The sequence below is a fragment of the Platalea leucorodia genome (genome assembly GCF_965183815.1).
Source record: "Platalea leucorodia genome assembly, chromosome: 1".
Lineage (NCBI taxonomy): Eukaryota > Metazoa > Chordata > Aves > Pelecaniformes > Threskiornithidae > Platalea > Platalea leucorodia.
The window spans coordinates 151,160,256-151,181,823 of record NC_138823.1 but is presented as its reverse complement, the minus strand read 5'-3'; the positions used below and the strand labels follow the sequence as shown (position 1 = coordinate 151,181,823).

Genomic DNA, 21,568 nt, shown 5'->3' with positions numbered 1-21,568 from the left:
ATTTTCCCTTAAGTAGAAACCAGAGAGATCTCTTTTCTGAGGCTTTGGGGCTTCACAGTGAAATTTGAGCCAGGAAAGTACAAGGCACACTACAAGATACAATGAGTTCAGTGGTATGGTTTTCCCAAACTAAATATTTATTAAAGATGTCCCCACGAATGTATAAATTAAAAGTCAAGCAGTTTTACATTTGCAATGGATGCTTAAGCAGGTCTAAATTCTCAGCTATTATTCTCAAACCCTTTTAACAAAGTGTGGTCGGTTCTAACATCCCTGTGGTGTAAGCTAAAGATATACGTAAACTAAACAAAATGGAGAACACTGATAGAACATTATACAGAAAAATATTATGCAGAAGCCTTAAATTCTTCTGATGGCTGAAGTTTGGTATGATGGCAAGACCAGGAGAAAGCCAGTCAAGGCAGCTGTTTTCCTTTTCAGTTTGGGACAGTCCATATTCTCTAACATTTGGTAGTTGCCATAGATATTCCTATTTTTTTATTGGACTCTATACCCAGAGGTTTTTGCCACTCTTTTCTTTTCCATTATATACCCACAGCTGAGTGAGTCAGAGGCAGCTTCTTGCTTCTGCAGTGCCTTTGAAGTCCCATCATGTTTGTGCACCGTGTCCTCTAGCAGTAATTCCAGTTCAAAATTTTTTGTGGGTTCCTGTTGACAACGTACATGTACCGCCTACAGGGGCGGCAGCCGAGCTTTGGAAGCCCATCAGGAGCTGCCAGCAGGTTCCAGTAGCCTGTCGGAGACTCTGTGATTGAGGAGGTGGAAACTTCCTCAGAAGAGATTAAGGATTCCATAGATCTCATTACATTACAACTTCCAAGAGAGTAGACCACCATTTTCAATTCAGATTTTGTCTACCAAAGCAGATTTATTCTCCCAGTCTAGAAAACCTCCTTTGGCAATTTCCTGTGCTGACTAGGTTTTGGAGACTTGTATACATGTCCCTAGTCATTCAATTACTTGAGGCCTCATGATGAATACAAGACTGAATGGCTGTCAAATTTCCTGTCTCCACATGAAATCTCTATCTGGTAGTTCAAATACCATTTGCAGGCATGCTGGTTTAGTTCTGGAGATCAAGGTTATAGTCTTCATAACTGTAGCATCCTTTAGAAAAACTGGTTGTGTGTTTCTTGTATCAAACAACCTGGTTTTATGCGTGCGTGCTCGTGTGTGTCTCCATTTGTAACATTGCTACGTTCATACTTTTTATGTTTTTACCTGTTTTAAATCAGTCAAGTCTTCAGCCTGCTTTTTAAATGTGAAGAAAATCAATTTATATTCATTAACGTGCCAAAAATATTAAGTAACTTGTAAAATAACCTTTCAGAAATAAATATTATGCAGTTTACTGAAGTTTGGATGAGGAGTCAAAGGTAGAACCAAGACTTCATGTGTGCTGTCTCCAAATGCATGATGCTTGCCATAAAGTCAAATTTGAATCCGTTTTCCTACCTCATCTGTTGTAGAAAAATTAACTTGATTAAAATAAAATGTATGCGTGACTAATGGAGTCACTTCCATGCAAAAGCAATAGAGGATCCTAGAAAGAAGTTAGTAAAGCTAAAATTATGCGGAAGGCTGTTCATCTTGGCGCTCTTCGACTGCCTCCCACCCTCTTGTTTTATCTGCCTGCCCCTGTCCGTTGTTACTGGTCCTCCAGTATTGACAACAGGGGTGATAGGGAACGAGATTTATCCCCTCGTCCCTTGGTAAGGGGCCTCTCATATTTGTGGGATATGCAGGAAAAAATTCCCTTGGAGAGCTGTAATTCTAGGATTTTGCAGTTTTGGAAGCTGTTCCCAGGAGGCTTCTGCCTCGCTCCTGGCTATTTATAACCGGGGGATTTGGCACCCCGATAAGTTATGTCACCTTAATGAACCTGGCGGTGAAGCTAACTAGAACTGCGTCTGGCTCGGTGAACGTGCTTGTGTAGCGTGCAGGAGTTATTGAAAGGTAGGGAAACATTTCTGTTCCTCTTACAGACGTCTAGTTTAAGTTTTTGCAAGATCTGTCATTCAACCGGAAAGCCCTAGCAATAGCGACGTCTTTCATTATGCAAGTATACACAGGCAGAAATAATGGCAATGATTTAATTTATTAATAAATTGTAATTGGTTATTTAGTTTTGCAGTTACCTGATCAAAGGCAGAAATGATTAACGCCCGTTCGTGCCTTCCTGGGCCCGGCCCCGCTGAGGCGCGGCGCGCCCGCCGCCCGCCGCCGCTAGGTGTCAGGCGCCGCGCGGGGGGCGCGGGCCCGCTGGAAACTCCGGGGCCTGTGACAGGCCTGCGCGGCCTTCCCTGTTTCCACATGGTGGGTGCCAGCAAAACCCGATACAGTGTGATATATAGAAGCAAGGTACAACTGGAATAATGAAATTTCAAAAATAAGCCCTTTTTAAAGGCTGGTTGTAACAGTCCTGCTGGGTATTGTAAATGCCTCAGGTGCACTTGATACTGCTGTTACGTTCCTGGCGTTGCCTTCTCGTTTTTATGGAAAGATGGATTGAACTTCAATTTAAGAATATTCGGTAATCCCTCTCAGGACATACTGTAACAGCTGGTATTTCTGTGTTGCAGCAAATCGATTCCATACAGCAGTCAGCAATGCCTATGGCTGGGCTCCGGCAAAAACTTCCAAAGCATTTTAAATAAAGCGAGCCAAAGAAAATAACATCATCACTGCAAAAATGTAGCTTAATTTGCAAGTTGGGGGGGGAAAAAAAGTCCCCATTCCATTCCAGCAAAATATTAAGCATTTTACTGGTAAGGATTTCATCAGGTCATTTATTTTTCATTAATATATATTTAGGATCTGGGGGGAATAACTTTATGCTGTATATAAGTTTCTTAAATAATAAGGAGCTTGAATTTTTTAAATATTGACTGATTTACTGTGAAATAAAAATAAAGAAACTGATAGAGTTTAAATACATGACATGTATGTAGATCAACAAGGCTTTCCACGTTTTGCAATGAACTTTTTTTTAAGAAACCTGAATTTCTGATTGATAATAAGGCACCTATTATGAGAATGCCTTGCATGTTTGGGTTTGGTCTTTTTGTTTTGTTTTGTTTTTTAATAGATGAAAGTACTTTAAGCTGCATATAAATCAAAGATGCCCCATTAATAGTAAATAATTTTGTTTTAATTAGTTTCTTACATGTGTGAAAACTAAAAATGCCTTCGTCCTTCATACGGCTGTAGTGGTGTGCTGACGCTGGGGACTGTAAGGGAGCTTAAAACATGACTTCGCCTTTATGGTGCTTGTACGTGTTAGAAAGAAAACAAGCAGAATTAATGCAAAGTGAATATGTTCCTTCTTAATTGGTACAGCGTGTCCTCGGCTACGATGTCTTTTTCTTTTTCTCTTTTAAACTGCACCCTGCCTAGCTTTGCATATAGATGTTTTACAGCTTCGTCATCATAAGATGAGCTTTCACTCTGAAATACTTAACTTCCTTATCTCTGTTTTAAATTTTAAGTCAATGGACTTTGTGCTGATTTGATGAATGTCAAAACAGTTTTTTGGAAGCTAATGCTTTTTTAGTGAAAACTTACTTTTTTCCTTTGCCACAAACTTTTATAACTAAAAAAAACCCCAAACCCTAAACCAATCCTAATAGATAGGTTTTTAAGTTTTATTCGGTCCTTTTCATGACAGAAGAAGTTATCCAGGGCTGCAACTTCTGCTGGAGTTTGAAAGCTGACATGCAAAATGTTTCTTCGGGTAAGGGCTTAGGGGAGGAAAAAAAAGAACTTTAAAAAGTTGCCAGACTATTTAAACTATAGGGTTATGCCTAGGGATGAGTTAACAGCTAGCTTGTATCTAATAATTGATTTAAAACTTACTAAACAAAACCTTGTGGATGGCCCTTAATAAGTTGCAATACTTTTAGCAGTATGGGGATTTTTCTTGTGTGTAAAACAAAATTTTGAACTGCATACAGTGTTTACAGCACCTGTATATTACTCTTCCACAAGACTGTTGCCAAGTGCAAATGTGTCCAAAATATGCACTTTCAGAGCCAAGATGACTTCAAAAGTAATTCTGATTAATATGAATGTGTTTAAAAAAAACCAAAAAAACCCCCAAAAAACCAAAACAAAACAACAAACCAGCAACAGCAGCAGCAAAATGCTCTTCTGTTTGTTTATTTTCTTATGCTAAAGCAGAACTATGCTGCTTGCTTTCTTCAAGTATCCTTTTTGTTTACTGAAATCTGGAGAAAACCCTTGTTTTCTCTTAGCTTCTACTTCCCCCTCTCTCTTCCTTCTCACACATTAGCCCCTGCCTTGCTATTAGTAAACATTTCCAGTCTTAACTCTGAATTTCTTTTCACAAGTTTGTGTTCCAGTTTCATATTTTAACATACCTGAATTTAAATACGTTCGCTTATATTTGAAATTGGTTTTTACTTCTGTTACGTTTGCTCTGAATTTTCCTCAAGAACGAGTTAAAAGAAAGACACAAAACTTAGTATCAGTAGGCCTGTGCAATTATAAAAAAATACGTCTTAAAAAACCACTGACTTTGTAGTAATGAATTACAGAAAAATTCCTTACATGGTCTGCATGATAATGGCTCCATCAACTCCACGAATCAAACTGCTGTTTACCTTAGGGAAACGATTGCCCCAGTCCTGCTTTTTACAACTTCAGTTAAAATTTAGATTGTATTTCTAGATTACAAATAAAAATTGCATGTCAGATCTTAAATGAACTGAAAACAATTGAAAGGAGGTTAAGTAGAAACACTGAATAAATTACCATGCTAGTAAGCAATTTTTTTTTTTCTGGGATAAGTAGTAGCAAAATTTGAGTGACTTAAATAATCCACTGTTTTAATAAAATAACCCTAGATTTTACTTCCAAAATACCTGACACGCTAGAGTTAAAGAGTATAATTTACATGAGAGAAATGTGTTAAATTATTTTTACAGCAGAATGGGATTATAGGCTAGACTGAAGAAAACAAAACTTGTTTCACCTGGGGAAAAAAAAAATCTTAACAGTCATAAATAAATGCAAAGCACTTTGTTTAGAGAGTCTTAAATCAAAAGCTTATTTTGTGATAATGATTGGATTTGGTTAGCTGCAGTAATTTACAGTTTAACAGTGTTTTTAATTGTAAATTTCTGTTTCTTTTCTTTCTAGGAGAAACTCTGAGATAGCATAAATCTTTGTAGACAACTTGGCTGCAAGCAGTTAAACTGAAATTAACTTCTGCCTTCTGGCTGCAGAGTGCTCGTCTGACATTCCTGCGTGATACTCTGCAGACTAAATCATGCCAGCGTTATCAACTGGATCTGGAAGTGACACAGGTACGCAAGCCAAGGAGGACTGCATGTTTCCTCCAGATCTAACTTGTTAAGTCTATGGTCTGTATTTCAAGAAATCGTCAAATAAAATAATTAATTATGGTCTCAACACATGCTTAATTTAAGATTTTAAACATAACCTTTTCTCCCTGAAGTTAATTTAGATATATGAAACACCACAGGTAAAATAAATTTTTAAAAGTCCCACCACCATCTTCTTCCCCTCCATTGCCAACCTCCAAAAAGAACAACTCCAAACAGATACTATATATGGATCTGCAGAATTTGGATTCACCTCTGAGCATGGTTCCTACAATGTTAACTTGAAAGAGGAGGAGGAAAAAAAAAGATGATATCATACATGCCTTAATATTTGCAGCAGTCTAGACTATCCCCTCTGTGAGTTACAGTTATCAGTGGAGTTATTTCTGAACACAGACTATTTAGTTTTGACACTTCTTTAACAAATTAGGAGAAGAAAAATACTGTCTCAAGTTCTCTTCCTTCCCTTGCCTTCCACGTCAGAGTCCAGTTCCTATCACTGACTGCAGGCAGTGGGAGTGCAGATATGTAGCTTTCCATAGTTTTCACCTTCTTCGTCGCAATATTAGGCTATATTCAAAAGTTAAATCTCATCTTGCTGTTATGCATACATCCTCTCTGTCTGACAATATTTTTGTCCATGTTTTAGGGACAACTCAAGTTAGTATTTTTGCTCGAGGGTGTTTGGTAAATAGGTGATCTGGCTGAGGTTACAATACAAAGATCCATGCTTTCCACCCCTGTGCTTGTTATTTTAGATCACATAGTTTTATGCACAAGAAGTAACAGCAGGGTTTTGAAAACAAAGTGGGAGATTTCAAGTCAGAAATACGAAAAATATGTATATAAGGAACTGCATTTGATTCTTATTTTAAATAGACTGTATAGTGCAGTGATTTTTTTGTTCCACATTTCAGGTCCATGTAAAATTTCTCTTAAGTGAAAAGATTAATCTTTAGAGTTGTGTGTGTGTGTGTTTATTACCATGGGGAGAGAGGGTTGTATTTTGGTTTTATTTGGTTTTGGGGTTTTTTTTGCCTCCCTGTTCCTGTGTTTAGGGGATTTGACTATTATCTCACCAAACCCTACCTCTACATATCTTTATTTTCTTCCCCTTCCTCCATGGAAATAAGTGCAGTTGAAGCTGTTTAGTATGCTAAAGTTGAATTTTCGAAGATTTGTCAGGGTCTGCTCTGGGCTGCTTTTCTACTCTGGATCTTTGCTTTCTTTATCACACAACCTTTTGTGTCCTTCCAAAGCTTGCCTTAATTGTTGGGGTTTTTTGTGTTTTTTTTTTTTCTTTTTTTTTTAATTATTACTTGGCCAAATGCTTCCTGACATTTCAGAAGTCTCAAGAACATGTTGAGATGAACAGCAGGGGGATTGTGTGATAACTGGTGCCTGATGCTGACAATTTTGCCTGTTTTCTTGTTTAAAGAATGTTAGTATGTCCAAAAGTAATAGTCATGGACATAGTCTCTGAATAAAGAAAAGGGCTTCAGAAACTGGGAAAAAAAATCCTACTTTAAAAATTGTGTGTGTTAAAATGTCTCTAAAAACATGTTTTACTGTGCTATTTATTGCATATGATGCTCCAAATGGACCGTTAATAATTATGGTGTGCGACAAAGCTCACCTATCTCCATTCTTCCGGGAAACCTATAGTAAAATATGATATGTACCATTAATATCTTGCTGTTAAATAATCTTGCTTGTTAAATCCAATTTGTTTTCTGCTGCAAGTTGTAAATTGTTTCTTTAACTAAAAGTTTGCATTTGGAGGGAAAAGAGAATTATTTATTTTCTTCCAGTTTCTTTACAGTATTTCCTGATGGGGATGATAGGTATTTAAGTATTTTTTGAATGATTACATCAAACTGTGCTTTCTGTCCTGGTTGTAATACCGGTGGTTTCTAAGCAGAGCCCTGTTTTTCTACTGTTACTCTCACTCTTAGATTAAAAAAAGACAAACACAAAAATATTTGGATTTTTTTTACCTCTGTTGTGCCTTGGTGGGTAGTCCAGTTTTCCTCTCACCCTGCCTGCATAAACTGGTGTTGTGACATGTAATGAGTTGCAACTCCTCTAGTCCATGAGAGGACCATCTGGGATGCTGTGGAGTTAGCAAGTCACTTAGTGGGGACCTGACAAAACTGCACCTTTAGGGTGGGGATGCAGCTTCATTTAGCCTGTCTGCTAAGATGTGTTTATTAACACATTCAAACAAAAACCCAACCTAGCTTATTTTTGTGTCTGTTATATCCTAGTGATGTAAAAGTAAACCTGGATTTAAAAATGAGTGAAAGAATTCATTGAGGGCTAGTAAATAAAAATGCATCATCTGTGAGTATCGGAAAGTTGCCAAGTCATGGACTATTGGAAACTCGGGTGCTAGTATGGAAGCACTGATTTTTTTTTTTTTTTTAATATAGTCTTAGGCATCAGACCACTGCCAAAAGCAGGATAGTGTTCATGATGGCCACATTTGATCAGACTAAATGTTGACCTACTCGTGTTAATTTTACATAGCTCTTACTTTGTCAACAGACTTTATTAGGGATGTCACCACATCCTTGCAGCTGCTTCCTTCATATACTTACACATGCTTTCATTATACTACGTTTTAACCTGTATGTTCTTCTGAACACAGACCATGCCTCTTAAATCTGTTTTGGGAGGCATTTACCAGACTTTAAACTATGATAAATCAAAAGCATGGCTACAATATTTGCAATCTTTTCTTTAAAACATTTGTTTTAATTAATTTAGATTCATCAAGTGACTTTGAAATTAATCTTGTACCTTACCAGTCTGATCTGGCTTCTTAACTTTAAGACAGAGGAAGAGAGGCTTATGTGTGCACATGCTTCTTTCTCTTCCACTCTCCATTAGCCATATAGAAACCCTGTTTTTATATAATAACAATAATAATAACAACAAAAACAACAACAACTTGTTTATAACATGTGCACGATGCTGCTCCTCCCTTAAGGTTTTTAGTCCTGTCAGTGTCAGGTCAAAGTTACCTTAAAGCAACCATCTTGAAGAGAAGGCTGAGCTCCTGCCTGAGGCTGCATCTGAAGCTTTAAATATTTTCTGCGTTGTGAAAGTCTGCTTGAACTCTGTGTGCAAGCCCATCAAACAGAGTTTGAAGACCAGGCAAGACGACTTGTATTTTTGCAGGTAAAGCAAGTCTGTGAGATCTGGCATTCACTTATCTAATAGATCTAGGAAGATTTAAGTTTGCAGTCCTGGCTTCACAGTAGTGGATGGCAGCTTTGTTGCTGATTTTGGTGGAGCCGAGATGACATCATTATGCTTTAAGTGTTGTTTTAGTGCGAAAAACATCGTAAAATTGTTACAGATTTCTTTCCTCTCAACGCTGTATCAAGCTTGCTCAGCTGACAAGTTTAAAAATGCTTTTCTGTTTGTCCTTAAAAACTAGCTCACGAATGTGCAAAGCAGACTGTGTTTTTGATTCATGTGTTGTCAGCGGGAAAATCACATTTATGGGCCAACTTTGGCCACCAAGTAAAACTGTGTGAGATTGCTTAAATATAATGAAAGTCAGAAGCAGTTCTTAAATTTGAATATTGTAAATTATAGAAAGAAAAAATGTGCAGGACTTACATTAGTTTCTTTTTGAGTACATATAGGAGCAAATGCTGTGCCAGATAGTGGAGTTTTTTCAGTATTACAAGCCTGTAAAACTGAATACATGTTAGTTTTTTAAAATAAAAAAACCCAACACATTTGTTACTAACCAAATTGTAAGTTCACGTGGCCTTTAAAATATTCCTGGTTTTGGTGTTCTCTTCACTGTTTTATAATAATACAAAATAAAGATACGAAATTTGTTTTAAATGTTGGGTATTTGTTCAAACTTCGTTTTTGGTAGCATATTCTGTGATTCATTAAGAATTATCTCGACCTCTGACGCTGCATACTGTTGATGTGGATGTACTGAATACTGCTAGAAATATTTTGCTGGAATATTATGTTGACATGATAGCTTCGTAATCCGTATGGATTACCTCCCAGTGAAGTGAGACCACCGCAAGCAATGCAAAGTTCAAAGATGATTTTGCAATCATCTGAACACTGAAAGATGCTATCCTTGTTTTTACTGCTTTCATATAGATGTCTTCCCTTTATTTACTACTTATGCATTTTAATCAGCTTGCCAGTTTTAACATAATCTTTTCTAAGAATGCTTGATAATGGAAAGGATAAAAAGGTGGACAGAAAAAAGAGACAGTAATAAAATGAAGAAAAAGCTGAGTAGTTGGCTGAGGTGAGAGGGGGACATCAGAAACATCTGTAGGGGAAGAAGGACAAATTAAGCTGAAGTGGCTAAAGATTTTAGCCTTTTAAACCAGTTTTCAGAATGAGGAGGGAGATGGAAATCAGGGAGTTCTATTTTTGCAGCCTGTTTAAAAAAATATAGTAATAAAAAATGGTGGCCAAGACCTGGGTTCATTGTTACGAGATGAAGAGAAAGGGAATTTAGGAGAGTGATGAAGGAAGGATTTCTGGGAGTAGCTCTTCCGTCGGAGGCTGCCAGGGCGAAGGCTTGCAGGGCGATTGAATGCTGCTCCAAACTGCCTCTGCTTCCCCGCTGACGTGCCGCGGTGGAAACGGAGCAGAGGGAAAGCCTTCGCTCGCCTGCTTCGTGCCGTTGCTGAGGACTTAGCCATAGGTGTGCCACTGCAAGAGTAGTATGTAAATGCCTTTGGCTGCATCATGATGTCAAGGCTACTTAAATTTCTCACCACGTTGACATGCACAGATATGGCTAGATTTTCATGAAAACTGATATGCTAGCTGAGGCAAAATTTATACTGAATTCATAAATAGAGCCAATATTTTACCGTGCATTCTTGAATTCTCCCCATCTCCAGCTGCCAGAGGCATTAAATGGCTTGTAGTCTAACATTAATATGAAAGATTTGGGAAATTATGAGATGGATGGCTAGCTTTAATTGCTATCAGATTTAATTTGCTGGTATTGGAAAGGGTATTTATTTTGGTATCAACATATATATGGTGACTGTTGGAAAACTTATTCAAAGTAGAATGAAATTTCTCTAAACTGTTCTGTTTTGGGTTAATTTTTTATATTATGCTAGACTGATTCAGCAGTGTGGAATCAGAAAGTGTGTGCAATTATATTTACTGATGGTAAACTCTTTAAACTGTTACAGTTCTTGGACACAAATTTAAATTTAAATGGTCTGGCAGCTGCAACAATTTTTACTCATTTTTTTATTTTTTTGGTGAGCAACGTGTAGTTTTGTGGTAAATTTGAAAGTATGACAGTCTATATTGTTTCTAACCAGAGGCTTAAATGTATAGCTATGTTTGTTGGACCAAAAGCTGTAATTACACAAATGGTTGACAGTTTCTAGTGATGCCAGATGTCCTTTGCCGAGAGCAGACTGCCATGCTGTACCGCTCAAGTGTAGCTGTGCCAGCATCCAGGATAGCTAGCAGAGCGTACGTATTGTGTGCGTTTACTGTCAGATGAAAGGTTCTGTGGCTTCTCAGCCCAACATCACATCAAGTATCAGCTAATTTAATAAAACTAAAGCTGTTAATCTGAAGGAAATTTAGTACTACTAAGAGGTAGTGAGAAGCTTCCCTGCTAGCTGTTACTTGTCAGTTGTGGAACACGGGGGTTCAAATATGATTTTGCTTTTAAAATAACACACTGGATTAAAAAAAAAACAAAACAAAACAAAAACAACAAAACACCTCAGTGCAGCATATTAATCTTGGGGATAAACTATGAAATAGTTTAATTACTTCAAATTTCTAAACTTACTTTCGAGGTAAGATGATGATATACTTGACTCTTTAAACTTTATTTATATATTTTTGTATATACACATTATATTTATATATTTATATATTATTTATTTGTATATTCCTGTATACCTCTGTAGACTTGTATATCAAGTATATGTGTCTATGCATATATGAGTGATTGATGTAATGGCATAAATTGTTTTGAGTGTTAAACTCAGTCATACAGCAAATCACAACACTGAAATAATATACTGGCATGTTTTTGGGCATCAGTACTCCCTAAGGTTGTAGGACGTTTTCTTCTACTCTCAAGACACAATATGAAAAGTTGAGATAGGTGGTAACAAATGGTGCTTCCAGTAGTTTTAGGCACAACTGAGTTGAAAATGGTCTTGGCTTCTGTTGTTAGAAGTCTTTGTTCAGTCTCTTAATGAGATATTGTGTCCTCCTTTTGCAGATGTAAAATGCCACATTTAGTATTCCTTGCTACCCTCCCCCAGTGCCAAGTCTCTTAACCTTGCAAACTGTAACTGAAGAGTTAAACATGGCGAGCGTGCCCAGTGACATCCTAGTGCTGGAATGAGTTCTTTCCAGACTGCTTGCCAGGTACTTGCTGTTACCTCCTCTAGTGTTGATGAAGATCTAGGTAGAAATACTGAATGCTCACCAAGCTGATGTCTATACAAAGGACCAGTCAATTAGTCAAGGTTATTCAAGGTGTCACAGGATGCAGGCTTCGTTGGAGGAGCCAAGAGTTTTCAAAAAAATATGAATGTCAGATCTTTGTATGAGCTTTCCACAGACTACTTATTAATTTGTGCTTGATGGGTCACTTTAAATCAGTTTAATGTCTGCGTTGTTCTTGCAGATAATAGGAGAGCTTCTGTATACTCATGAAAGTACAGTTTATGAACTTTCAAAGTATCCTTGTTGACACGGTGTCTAGTAACTACGTTTTGAGGGGTTTCGATTTTGAAGCAGCTTTGGTGAGCCGTACATGCAAGAACTCTGCAGCAACAGTCTTGCCCTGCATGAATGCAAATAGGGATCAACTATTTAACTCGCATCAGAACGTAAGGGTATGTGGTATGCTAAATCTGAAATACACATGTTGAGACAAATCCTAAAAGACCAATAACTGTTTCAAACAACTGCAGATTCTTTAGCTCCGGGAGCCAAGTTCTAAAACTAAAGACTTTTCCATTTTGAAGGAAATAATATTTTTAAAAGTGGTGGGCTTAAATGATTGCTCGCTTTCAACATTTTCTGTCATAATGTTGTTTTAAGGTGGGTTAACAAATTACTGTAGCTTGGAGGAATAAAAATTAGGTACAACTTTTAAGTTAAAAGACTGTATTGCCCTTAGTGAGTATGTAATCTTGTTCTTTGAGGACACTTACGGCAAAATTCTTGTTTTCATTAGGAAAAAAAAGAACATTGACATTTCTATTGCTGTGCCATCCATAAGGATTTCAGCATTTTACTTTTTTTTTGTGGATTGGCAAATAAATCAAAACAGATATTTTTTTCAAAGATGCTGATCACTTGCATATTATGATTATCTAGTTACTCAGTATTCTATACCTTTGAAAATTAGATTAGTCTTTTTTTTAAAACACTAAACTGCAAAATTAAAAAAAGCTACATGCCAGAATGAGTTAATCACTCCGGTTTGCAAAGAAAAATTGTTAGTCTTTAACTTTTTGCAGTGTCAGGAAGCCCATATATTTGGTGGAATTACTTAAGAGAACATAAAAAAGAACTATTTGTAGCACATAAAATTGAGCACATAGTGGTCTTTTTACAACTGGATCTGATAGGACGGTGCAGTATTTCTATCCTAATGCATATGTGTACTTCATATGTTTTTATATGTTTTGAACCTGTGCATACATACTGATCTCAAGCTTCAGAATGATACAGTTTTCAGTATTTGGTGTTAGTGACTGATTTTATTATGTAGCAGCAAGGATGTCAGAATGAGTGTTCTACTGCAATGCTGTTTGCTTTTGTGTAAGGCAAGTGTTGTCTGAGCCTTTATAGAACTGTAAAGTATAGTTCAAATGTGAAAAAATGTCAGCTTGTTATAAATGGCAGCAAATGGTGCTGATTATTTTACCTTTGACAAAGTGGAAAATTTAAAGGTTGGTGTGTCTCATTTTATTAATACAATAAAATTTTACAGTGTTGTTCTGGGCTTAGATATATGTCCTTTAGTGTTTATTATCCCTCAGTTACTGTAAAAAATTTTTGATTCGTAGTCTGGCATCATTGTTCAGAATGCTAATTCAGGAAATTAATTAACATATGAAAGCAAATGCACATCCATTTGTCTCCATTTCTTTCCTTATGCTAACCAAAACAAAGTTGATGTTTTCTTGTAATATGCAAGAGTGATGGAACGCAGAGACCATGTTTTTTATCATTTAGCACTAGTTTATAGCTTCCACAGACTTGTCCTAATAATGAAGCTATGAAGGATATGACAAGAATGGTGATATTAAATTTCTCTAGACTAACAGTAAATTTTTCCATTCTGATGTCAAGAATGTAGAGCATCTGGAATCTGCAGTGTGAGTGGTTCAGTACGGGAACACTTTCATCAATTGCTTAGCCATTTATTCTCCTCCTAGGAACAAGCAGTCTTCTATAGAATATAACACTATGAAGGAAGCAATTTTCTAGAACTGGAAAAATTCTTTATGTCCCGTTGTTTCTGATTTAAAAGCTTTCCACTGCTGCTTAGTCTTAAATCTTATTGCATGTGTAAATTTAGCATACACATTTTTAAATTGGAATTGCCATTATTATACACTCTGTTCTTCAGATCGAATAAAACTAAATTGTATTAATTACGCTTAGGAAAAGCTGAAGACACTCTGAAGACAGGAACTGCTTAAGTGTGTTAAAAGAACAAATTGAAATTTATCTATTACCTTTTTAAGCAGGGACAGTGCTGAGTTTTAAAACATATCTGGATTTTCCCTTGAAATTATTTCCTTAGTCCAAGCTGGCAGAATGCTACAAGCATTTTCTGCAGCCATTTTATCTTACTTGCTCTTGCAACAAGTCCAAAATCTTCAGAGCAGTTTCTCTACCCATGACAAGCTGTTGTAAATTTTAGTTTTAGATTATGTATGTGTATTTAGATTCTTTACATGCGTATAGTTTATATGGACTATTTCTGTAGGCAAGGTTATCTAGTCATTGGTTTTTAATTCCCTGTGTCACTTTTCTTGGCTGAACTAAATTTAATGAAAAGTATATTGTACGTCCAGTATTAATTTATTACTTTCAAATTTCTTTATTCTTGAATCAGGTAATCAGATTTAATAGACTATATAAGCACCTTCAAACCCCCTTCCCCTTCCGCTCTTAGAATTTTGTAGTATTCGTGTGTGCAGTGCTTTTCTCCTGTTATTAATATTTCCATGGTATAGGCTTTTACTTAGTTCACATAAGTGTTAGATACTGTACCTAATTTATATAACATGAATATAAATAGCAGCATACCAGTATCTAAGAGTAGGAGCTCCCTTGTTTATCTGGAATTGACTCCTGTTACTGCCACTGGATTATGTGACCTTGTTTAATCTAGAAAGGGCCCTTTTTCCTCCTCTGTTTCAATGATTTGGGAATGTCCAGGGATGATTACATCGTAATCTGGTTTGGGGTTTTTTTTCCCAAGTTGTGTGACTGACCGGACTTACTTCCCCTCTTATAATTGCAAAATAGTCTTGCATCTCCATGTTTAAGCTCATTGTTAATTTCTTTTATGTATGCTCAGGTCTTCTGGGACCTTTTGAATAAATGATCTGCTTTTAAAAATCGAAGTAAATGAGTGTTTCTTGTGTAAGTCATGTTTACTTTACTGAGTTTTGACACCTGAAGTATTTTGATACTAGAAAATCCCAGTGGGCATATGATTCCTTTTAAATATAAAAGGTGGTTAAATTTAGGCAAACTAGACTAAAAAAAAAAAAAATTACAAGAACCTGAGTAGAATAGCAACAGTGTATAAAAAAAGCAATTTCTTTTTTTTTTTTTTTGTTGCAAGACTCTTTACAGTGTTGCCAACATCAGGCATTAAAAAAAGGGATTTTTTTTTTTTTTGGCCTTTCATGATTTTTTTTAAGCACAACTTCCAGATACTTTTTTAAAAGCTTTTTCTGTGTGTTTATTTAAATTGTGGGCATCTTTCCAAAGATGTGTGCAAAATACTTGTTTTAATAGGAGGTCCACGCATGTCTCATGACTCAAGGAGGTGGGACTTTAAGAGAAACATCAAATTGAGACCAAGAGCACAACCAAGGCCTGGCAGCGACATGGTTACAACGGTAGCATTCAGCTCTGAGGTGCTGAGATACATCTCATTCCATGGCTTATGCGATGAACATACATTTTTAATTTAGAAAGCAGTTCATCTGAATATAGGAAGTATACCTATGACCTTTTTGAAGGTTAATTTTTGTTTTTAGAAGTGATCAAAGGTGTTCAATAGCATCACTTCAGTCTTTATAATTGCTACTGAAAAGATTTTTAAAAATATCTGGTTTCAGCAGCCTGGCAGTACTAAAGCCAGTGAGAAACTTGCATTTATTTCAGTGGCTTGCAGAACCACCTGAGATGCTAGTTAGAAGTTTTGCGGGAGGTTTGAGGTTGGGCTGATGCAGTCTTTGCTATTAAATTTGGATTACTTCTCTTGCTGCATGGCAGCATCTCTGTACAGTGACACCTTACAGGGCTGCAGAGGTTTGAGCTACCGCCCTTCAGGTGTTGGAAAGGTGAATGCGACAAGTTATCGGACCTGGTAATTTAAATTAGGCCAATGTGTAGTTGCTGGTGTAGTGGTTTCAACTTCATTATCAGTTTATAGTAACTTGATATGTTATTTTGTCCCTATTATTATTTTATTTTAAAAGCACTCTTTTAAATCCCTTTTGCTAGTAAAGTCATATGCCAGCCACCATTTTCACTCTTTCAGCACACTGCCATGAATAAGAACAACAGATATTGTGTCATTGAGAGAAAAATAAAATGCGACGTTTCAGTTGGAGTGGGGCGTGTGTAGAACCACATACTGTTTTTCTTCATATGTAAAAATGTAAATATCCATCTGAAAATTTTTGATTTCATGGTACCGGGCACCAGAGAAGGAACAAGAGAAAATGAGACTCTGTCTGTAGAGGTAAACCTTTACAGGTGCTAGCACCTTCTGTTGCCATTACCTTCAGTTTGGAAGGAGGCTATAGCTGACTCAGATGATCTGGAATTATGCAATTTTAACTTTGGACGTGTTCTAGATCTTTGTCTTCTGTTCTTCCCAACTAAATACCTGAGTCCTCCTTCTGCCTATTTTTCGTTTGTCTCCTTGACTGAGTTTTTTTTTATTCCTGGCTACGTAGTGCTCAGTTTCAAGAGGAGTCTGAAGAGCGGGAGCATGGTGTTTTCCAGCATGCTGCATGGCGTAGTCCTCGGGTTCTGCTGCTGTGGAGAAGGGCGGGATTCTGATTTCCTTCTGGCTGAAACCTATGAACACTGGACTGTAGAGCCAAAGCAGGGCAGCACTACAAACATAGCCATGGGATTGGATAAAACCAGTCAGCACTTAGATAATTTTCTCCACTTCCCCAGGCGAGTTGCACAGGTTGGGTGCATTGCTGTGGAAGCTATCAGTAGCGCACTAGGGACACAGACACCCGTTTCCCTAGAAGGGGCCATTCAGGGCTATATGAACAAGTGGAGCCCACAGGCACTTCTGGGCTGGATATGGAAGCCGTAATGCGTGTAAGCACCTGCAGGGTTAGGCAGTCCTGGAGTGCCGGCAGGCAGGATTTTTCTCTGGGAGTTCTGTGCATAAAACCTAAGTCTCATTACAGGCAGATTCAGTCTCACCCTGCGTCACTACTGTAGTAGTTAATCCATCAGGAACCATGAAGTTTCATTTTATTTTCACAAAGCTTTTAATTATCAAAGCTTTGAGGAGCAAGTTACGAGTATTATAGAATAGTTTTATAGTTGATTATATGTGAAATTTAAGCAGATCTGATGGATCAAGGAAAAGAAAGCTTACTCTGTTTTATATCTCTTATTTGAAGGGAGTGGCTGACATTAGTATTTTCTTTCTTCTGAATGGCCCACATGAATTGTTCCTAAGCAGTTATGCCACAGTGTAAGCTTACATTGAACTTTCTATTCCATTTTCTAACAACCTTCAGGTTATTCTGAAGTAAATGTATTTGCAGTAACAGAAGTGGCTATGTGCAGAAATATAAGGCTGATTGTAAAGAACATTTTTAATTTTCTAAGTGAAAATGTTTTCGAAGCATGAATTACGTGATAAAAATAACCATTTTTGCTAAGTGCTGAAGTTCTAATAGTCCGGAAAGTTGGAGCCAAGAGTCCCATTCAAACCTCTGTTCTCTGGATGTCAGCTCAATCACTGACTGCGTCTCCCTAGGCAAGGCTCAGCATTCTTTTTCTGTCCGTGCAAAATTGCAGTGGTTTGAGTTGTATCCTCTTTTTGCAGTATTTCTGAAGCATAAACAAGAGCAGATTTAAATACAAGCAAGATTCTAAGAGAAATGAATGTCAACCACCAAAAACACTTGGACCACAAAAAGAATGTATCTGGAAGGACTTTTTTTTCCAGAATATTTTACTGAAAGGCAGTAAAAAGACAAAAATGTTAAATAATCAGATCCCGAAGGTGCTGTATGTAATTTTGAAAGGGATATATAGTGTCTGGAAAGGTTGTGAAATCATGTTTACTAATAAATATTCTAAATCATGAGTTTTAGGGAGATAATAGGCATAGTAATGATAGGTAACATATAACTTGCAACAATGTTCTTTACCAGTAGAATATCTTGTAAATCTGTCCTTGTGATGAACAGCAGCACTTACTCAGACTAAAAATAATAGCAGGACGGTGTATCTTGGATCCCAGGAGACTCTTGGTGTTTTTGTAGACAGCAGACAGGAGAAAAAGGCATTTTGTCCTTTTTACCCCAAGTAATCCCACTGGAAAATTAAACATGTGCTATGAATTGATATCAACTCCTGCCAGGTTACCTCCCTAAAGAGGGCTGCTGCAAACACTGTTGCTACATTTCTTGGACAGCAGTTTGATGGCCTGTGTGCATGATGGATATTTTATGCTGTATGCTACTGTGAAACAGTGTGCTACTGTCTGCCCCTCGGAGACTGCTGGTGAGGTGTGCCACAAATAACCGGGAACAGCAATTGCTTTAACCCTACGGAGAATCTCAAATACCTGCAAATTAAAAATGTTACTAAAATATTTCTGTGTGCGAGTGTGTCTGGGAAAACTGTTGGTTTTGTTTTTTAAGGTTTAGTCCTGCAAAACAGAGCAGTTCCTTTTGTCTTGCTGTGGATTCCTACTGAACACGGGATAAAAAAAAATATTAAGCAATATATTAGCAAGAAATATTTAGAGAAACCACGAACCTTTTTTTAATGGACCACCCTATCCAGTTTCTGTTCTTTTAAGGAAGTTTTTCCTATTCATGACTCATTTCACTCTTTGGCTAACATCAAGGGAAATGGAATAACGATTAAGCAAAGGAATGTATGTTTTTTTCTGGTTTTGTCCTTTTTTCAAAACCTTTATGAATTTTCTGCATAACCTTGTGTAAATATGTATGGATGTAGAAGCTTGACAACTGTGACAAGGTAAAAAGTACACTGCTAATACTTGCTTCTTAGTAATTTTTTAAAAATGTTCCTTTTGGTTCTACAAGTTAATGTTATGCTGGATACTCCAGACTCCCTATTCAGTGAAAATGACATGCTCCAGGCAGCCAATTACACAGAACTGTTAAGTGAAATTAATGAGATCACCCCCAGATTACACTTTGTGTTTTATTTTCATTTTATAGGTCTGTACGAGCTGCTGGCTGCATTGCCAGCCCAGCTGCAGCCACATGTGGACAGCCAGGAAGACCTGACCTTCCTCTGGGATATGTTTGGTGAAAAAAGCCTTCATTCACTGGTGAAGGTAAACCACATTTAAGTCAGATTCTCTTTGAGAAAAGCATATGGAAAAGTGTTTTGAGCGCCATCTAGTAAACCAGTGATCAAACTGTTGCTCAGTGAAAACAAAACAGCCTTGGTTTAACTCTGTTTCTGTCAGGGGTGGAAGTTGTTAAATAAGATTCTACCAAAAATACATAGATGATTTCATTTAAGAGTGATGTTTTGGCAGTGTAATTCTAATGCAGCAAACATATGTTGTTTGCCCTTGTTTAGAAAAAAAGAGTACAAAATAGTAGCAGGAAATCTGAGACTTCTTTATGGTCAACATTCAAGACCTGGAGTTTAGCTTAAATAAATAAATGTTCACAGCAAAAATTAGAAGGAATATATTTTCTGAGGTCAAGTATGGCAACAGTTCAGTAGCCACATTAATTTAAAATAATTTCCTTTAACAAAGTCAACTGAAATTCTAGTAAGCTGTTTCTTTTATTGGCTTGCCTCCATTTAAAATTGTGTTTTGCACATAAATATGTTGGACTAAGTACGACCTAAAATAAGTTTGGAAGAAAAATTGAGTAAAGTGTCCTGCTATGAAAATGATCAGCAACAAGAAATCAAAGCATGCCATGGGAGTTTGCAGAGCTACCCTGATAATGTTAAAATTGCTTATAGCAGAAAAATGGGACCAATCAGCTGGTTAGAAATGTTCCACTCCTACAAAATGGTAAGTATGTCTTCGGTCTCGAGTACAGAGCTAATTCAAACTGGAAGGAAATTCTGAGGTCTCAAATGAGTCGGTAGGTAGTAGTAACCCTTGCCGTGAATATAACCAGACTTGCACATAATTGAGCATAATTTGTTACCCTTGTCAGTCATTGATCTAGAAGAAACTTAAAATTGGATTATTTCAATGTAGGTTTTAAGAGTCACCTTTTTCCATTTCTTTCAGCTATCTTATTCTGGAAAAAGATGTAATAATGTTGATACTTGGCCAAAAATATTTTTAAATTGGCTGAGAATTTACATATAAAACAAACACAAGTACTCTCTGGTAGTTGATACACAAAAGGAACAAACAGAGGAACGGTGCTAGGCAATACTCGCTTGCATAAAGAATTTAATTAAAGTTTCTGAAATGCGGTGATTTCCAGACTCCGTACTACTTTGCTGCAGCTGTCCGTTCAGGTGGCTCAGAAGATCACTGAAAGGGGAACGCTGGTTTTGTTTCTAATGTAGGCTGACAGTGGTGTGCATCTAAGCAAAATGTTAGGTCAGTAGCTTAGTCAGTTATCTTTCTGGATTGGGAATTAAAGAAGGCTGACGTGAAAATGAGTATCGATCTGCAAAACATTGAAATTTCAACATTTGCTCTAATTTTCATTTGAGGCAAAACCTAAACCTTTTCAAACTTGTTCACTTGCTCCCTTTTGCCTTTTTCCCCAAAAGAAGACAAAGATAGCATGACAGCAACTAGTTTACTCACCTTCAGTATACTCTCAGTTGTGTGCCCTAGTTACCGTGTTGTTTGTTATTGTAGGGTGGATTGGTCTTTCTGATTTTAACAAAAAGGAATAAATGAGAAAGCTTTCTTGAGGCAGATAGAAAGTTTCGGGGATCAGTTACAACAAGAAGGCATTGATGTATTTCAACCATCTTTATTATTTATCTTGTCTGTTTTAAGTTCAAATATTAAATGTATGTGTAACTCTGACCCTGTGAACAGTTCTTCTAATGTCCTATTAAGTCTCACACTATCTTAAAATAGACTTAATTTTTTAAACTGCGTCTTCAGTGTTCACTAGTTGCACTTCTTTAATACGCCATACTAATTTCATTCAAAAGACAAAGTTTTTTAATTGTAAGAATTGAGACTGTTAAGAGCATCTGGTCTGACCCAGAGCATAACACAGGCTATTGAACCTCACCTTTTGATTTCTGTGGTGTGCAGTTATAGAAAGAAGGGCATGAAGAACTTTCAAAAGGTTATGTGGTTCATATCCCTGCCCCAAGATGGGCTTAACTGTATCTGAAACTCACAGTATTTGTTTGACCTTTAACACATTTTTAGAAGTATTATTAAGTATCCTATCAAGTTTCAGAGAAGGCAGTCCATAGCTTTTTTGGAAGAGAGCTGTAAGAGCGTAAGAAAGAACCCCATCTGCCATCGTTTTTCCCTGTTACAAGGCTTCAGAAGTGCCAAATCTTTCTTTCTGGGTTCTGGTGTCTTATTTGAAAGACTGTTTTTCCTAGCAATAACTTCTTAAAGTCAACTGTACTTGCAAAGACAAATGTTTTTAATTCCTCAGGCAGAGAATGATGACAGATATTTTGTAATAAAAAAAAAAAAAAAAAGGGCACTAGCTTAGAGCCAAGGA

The 21,568-nt window shown here is 36.9% G+C and overlaps 1 protein-coding gene across 1 annotated transcript in view; it reads left to right on the top strand.

Moving 5' to 3' along the window:
- Positions 1 to 5,233: 5,233 nt before the first annotated feature.
- Positions 5,234 to 21,568, top strand: part of MPP7 (MAGUK p55 scaffold protein 7) — a 110,325-nt gene continuing 93,990 nt past the window's right edge. The window contains exons 1-2 of the mRNA XM_082307734.1: positions 5,234 to 5,348; positions 19,097 to 19,215. Coding sequence (XP_082163860.1) covers positions 5,312 to 5,348; positions 19,097 to 19,215 — 156 coding nt within the window. The 5' untranslated portion in view covers positions 5,234 to 5,311. The remainder of the gene's footprint in view (positions 5,349 to 19,096; positions 19,216 to 21,568) is intronic.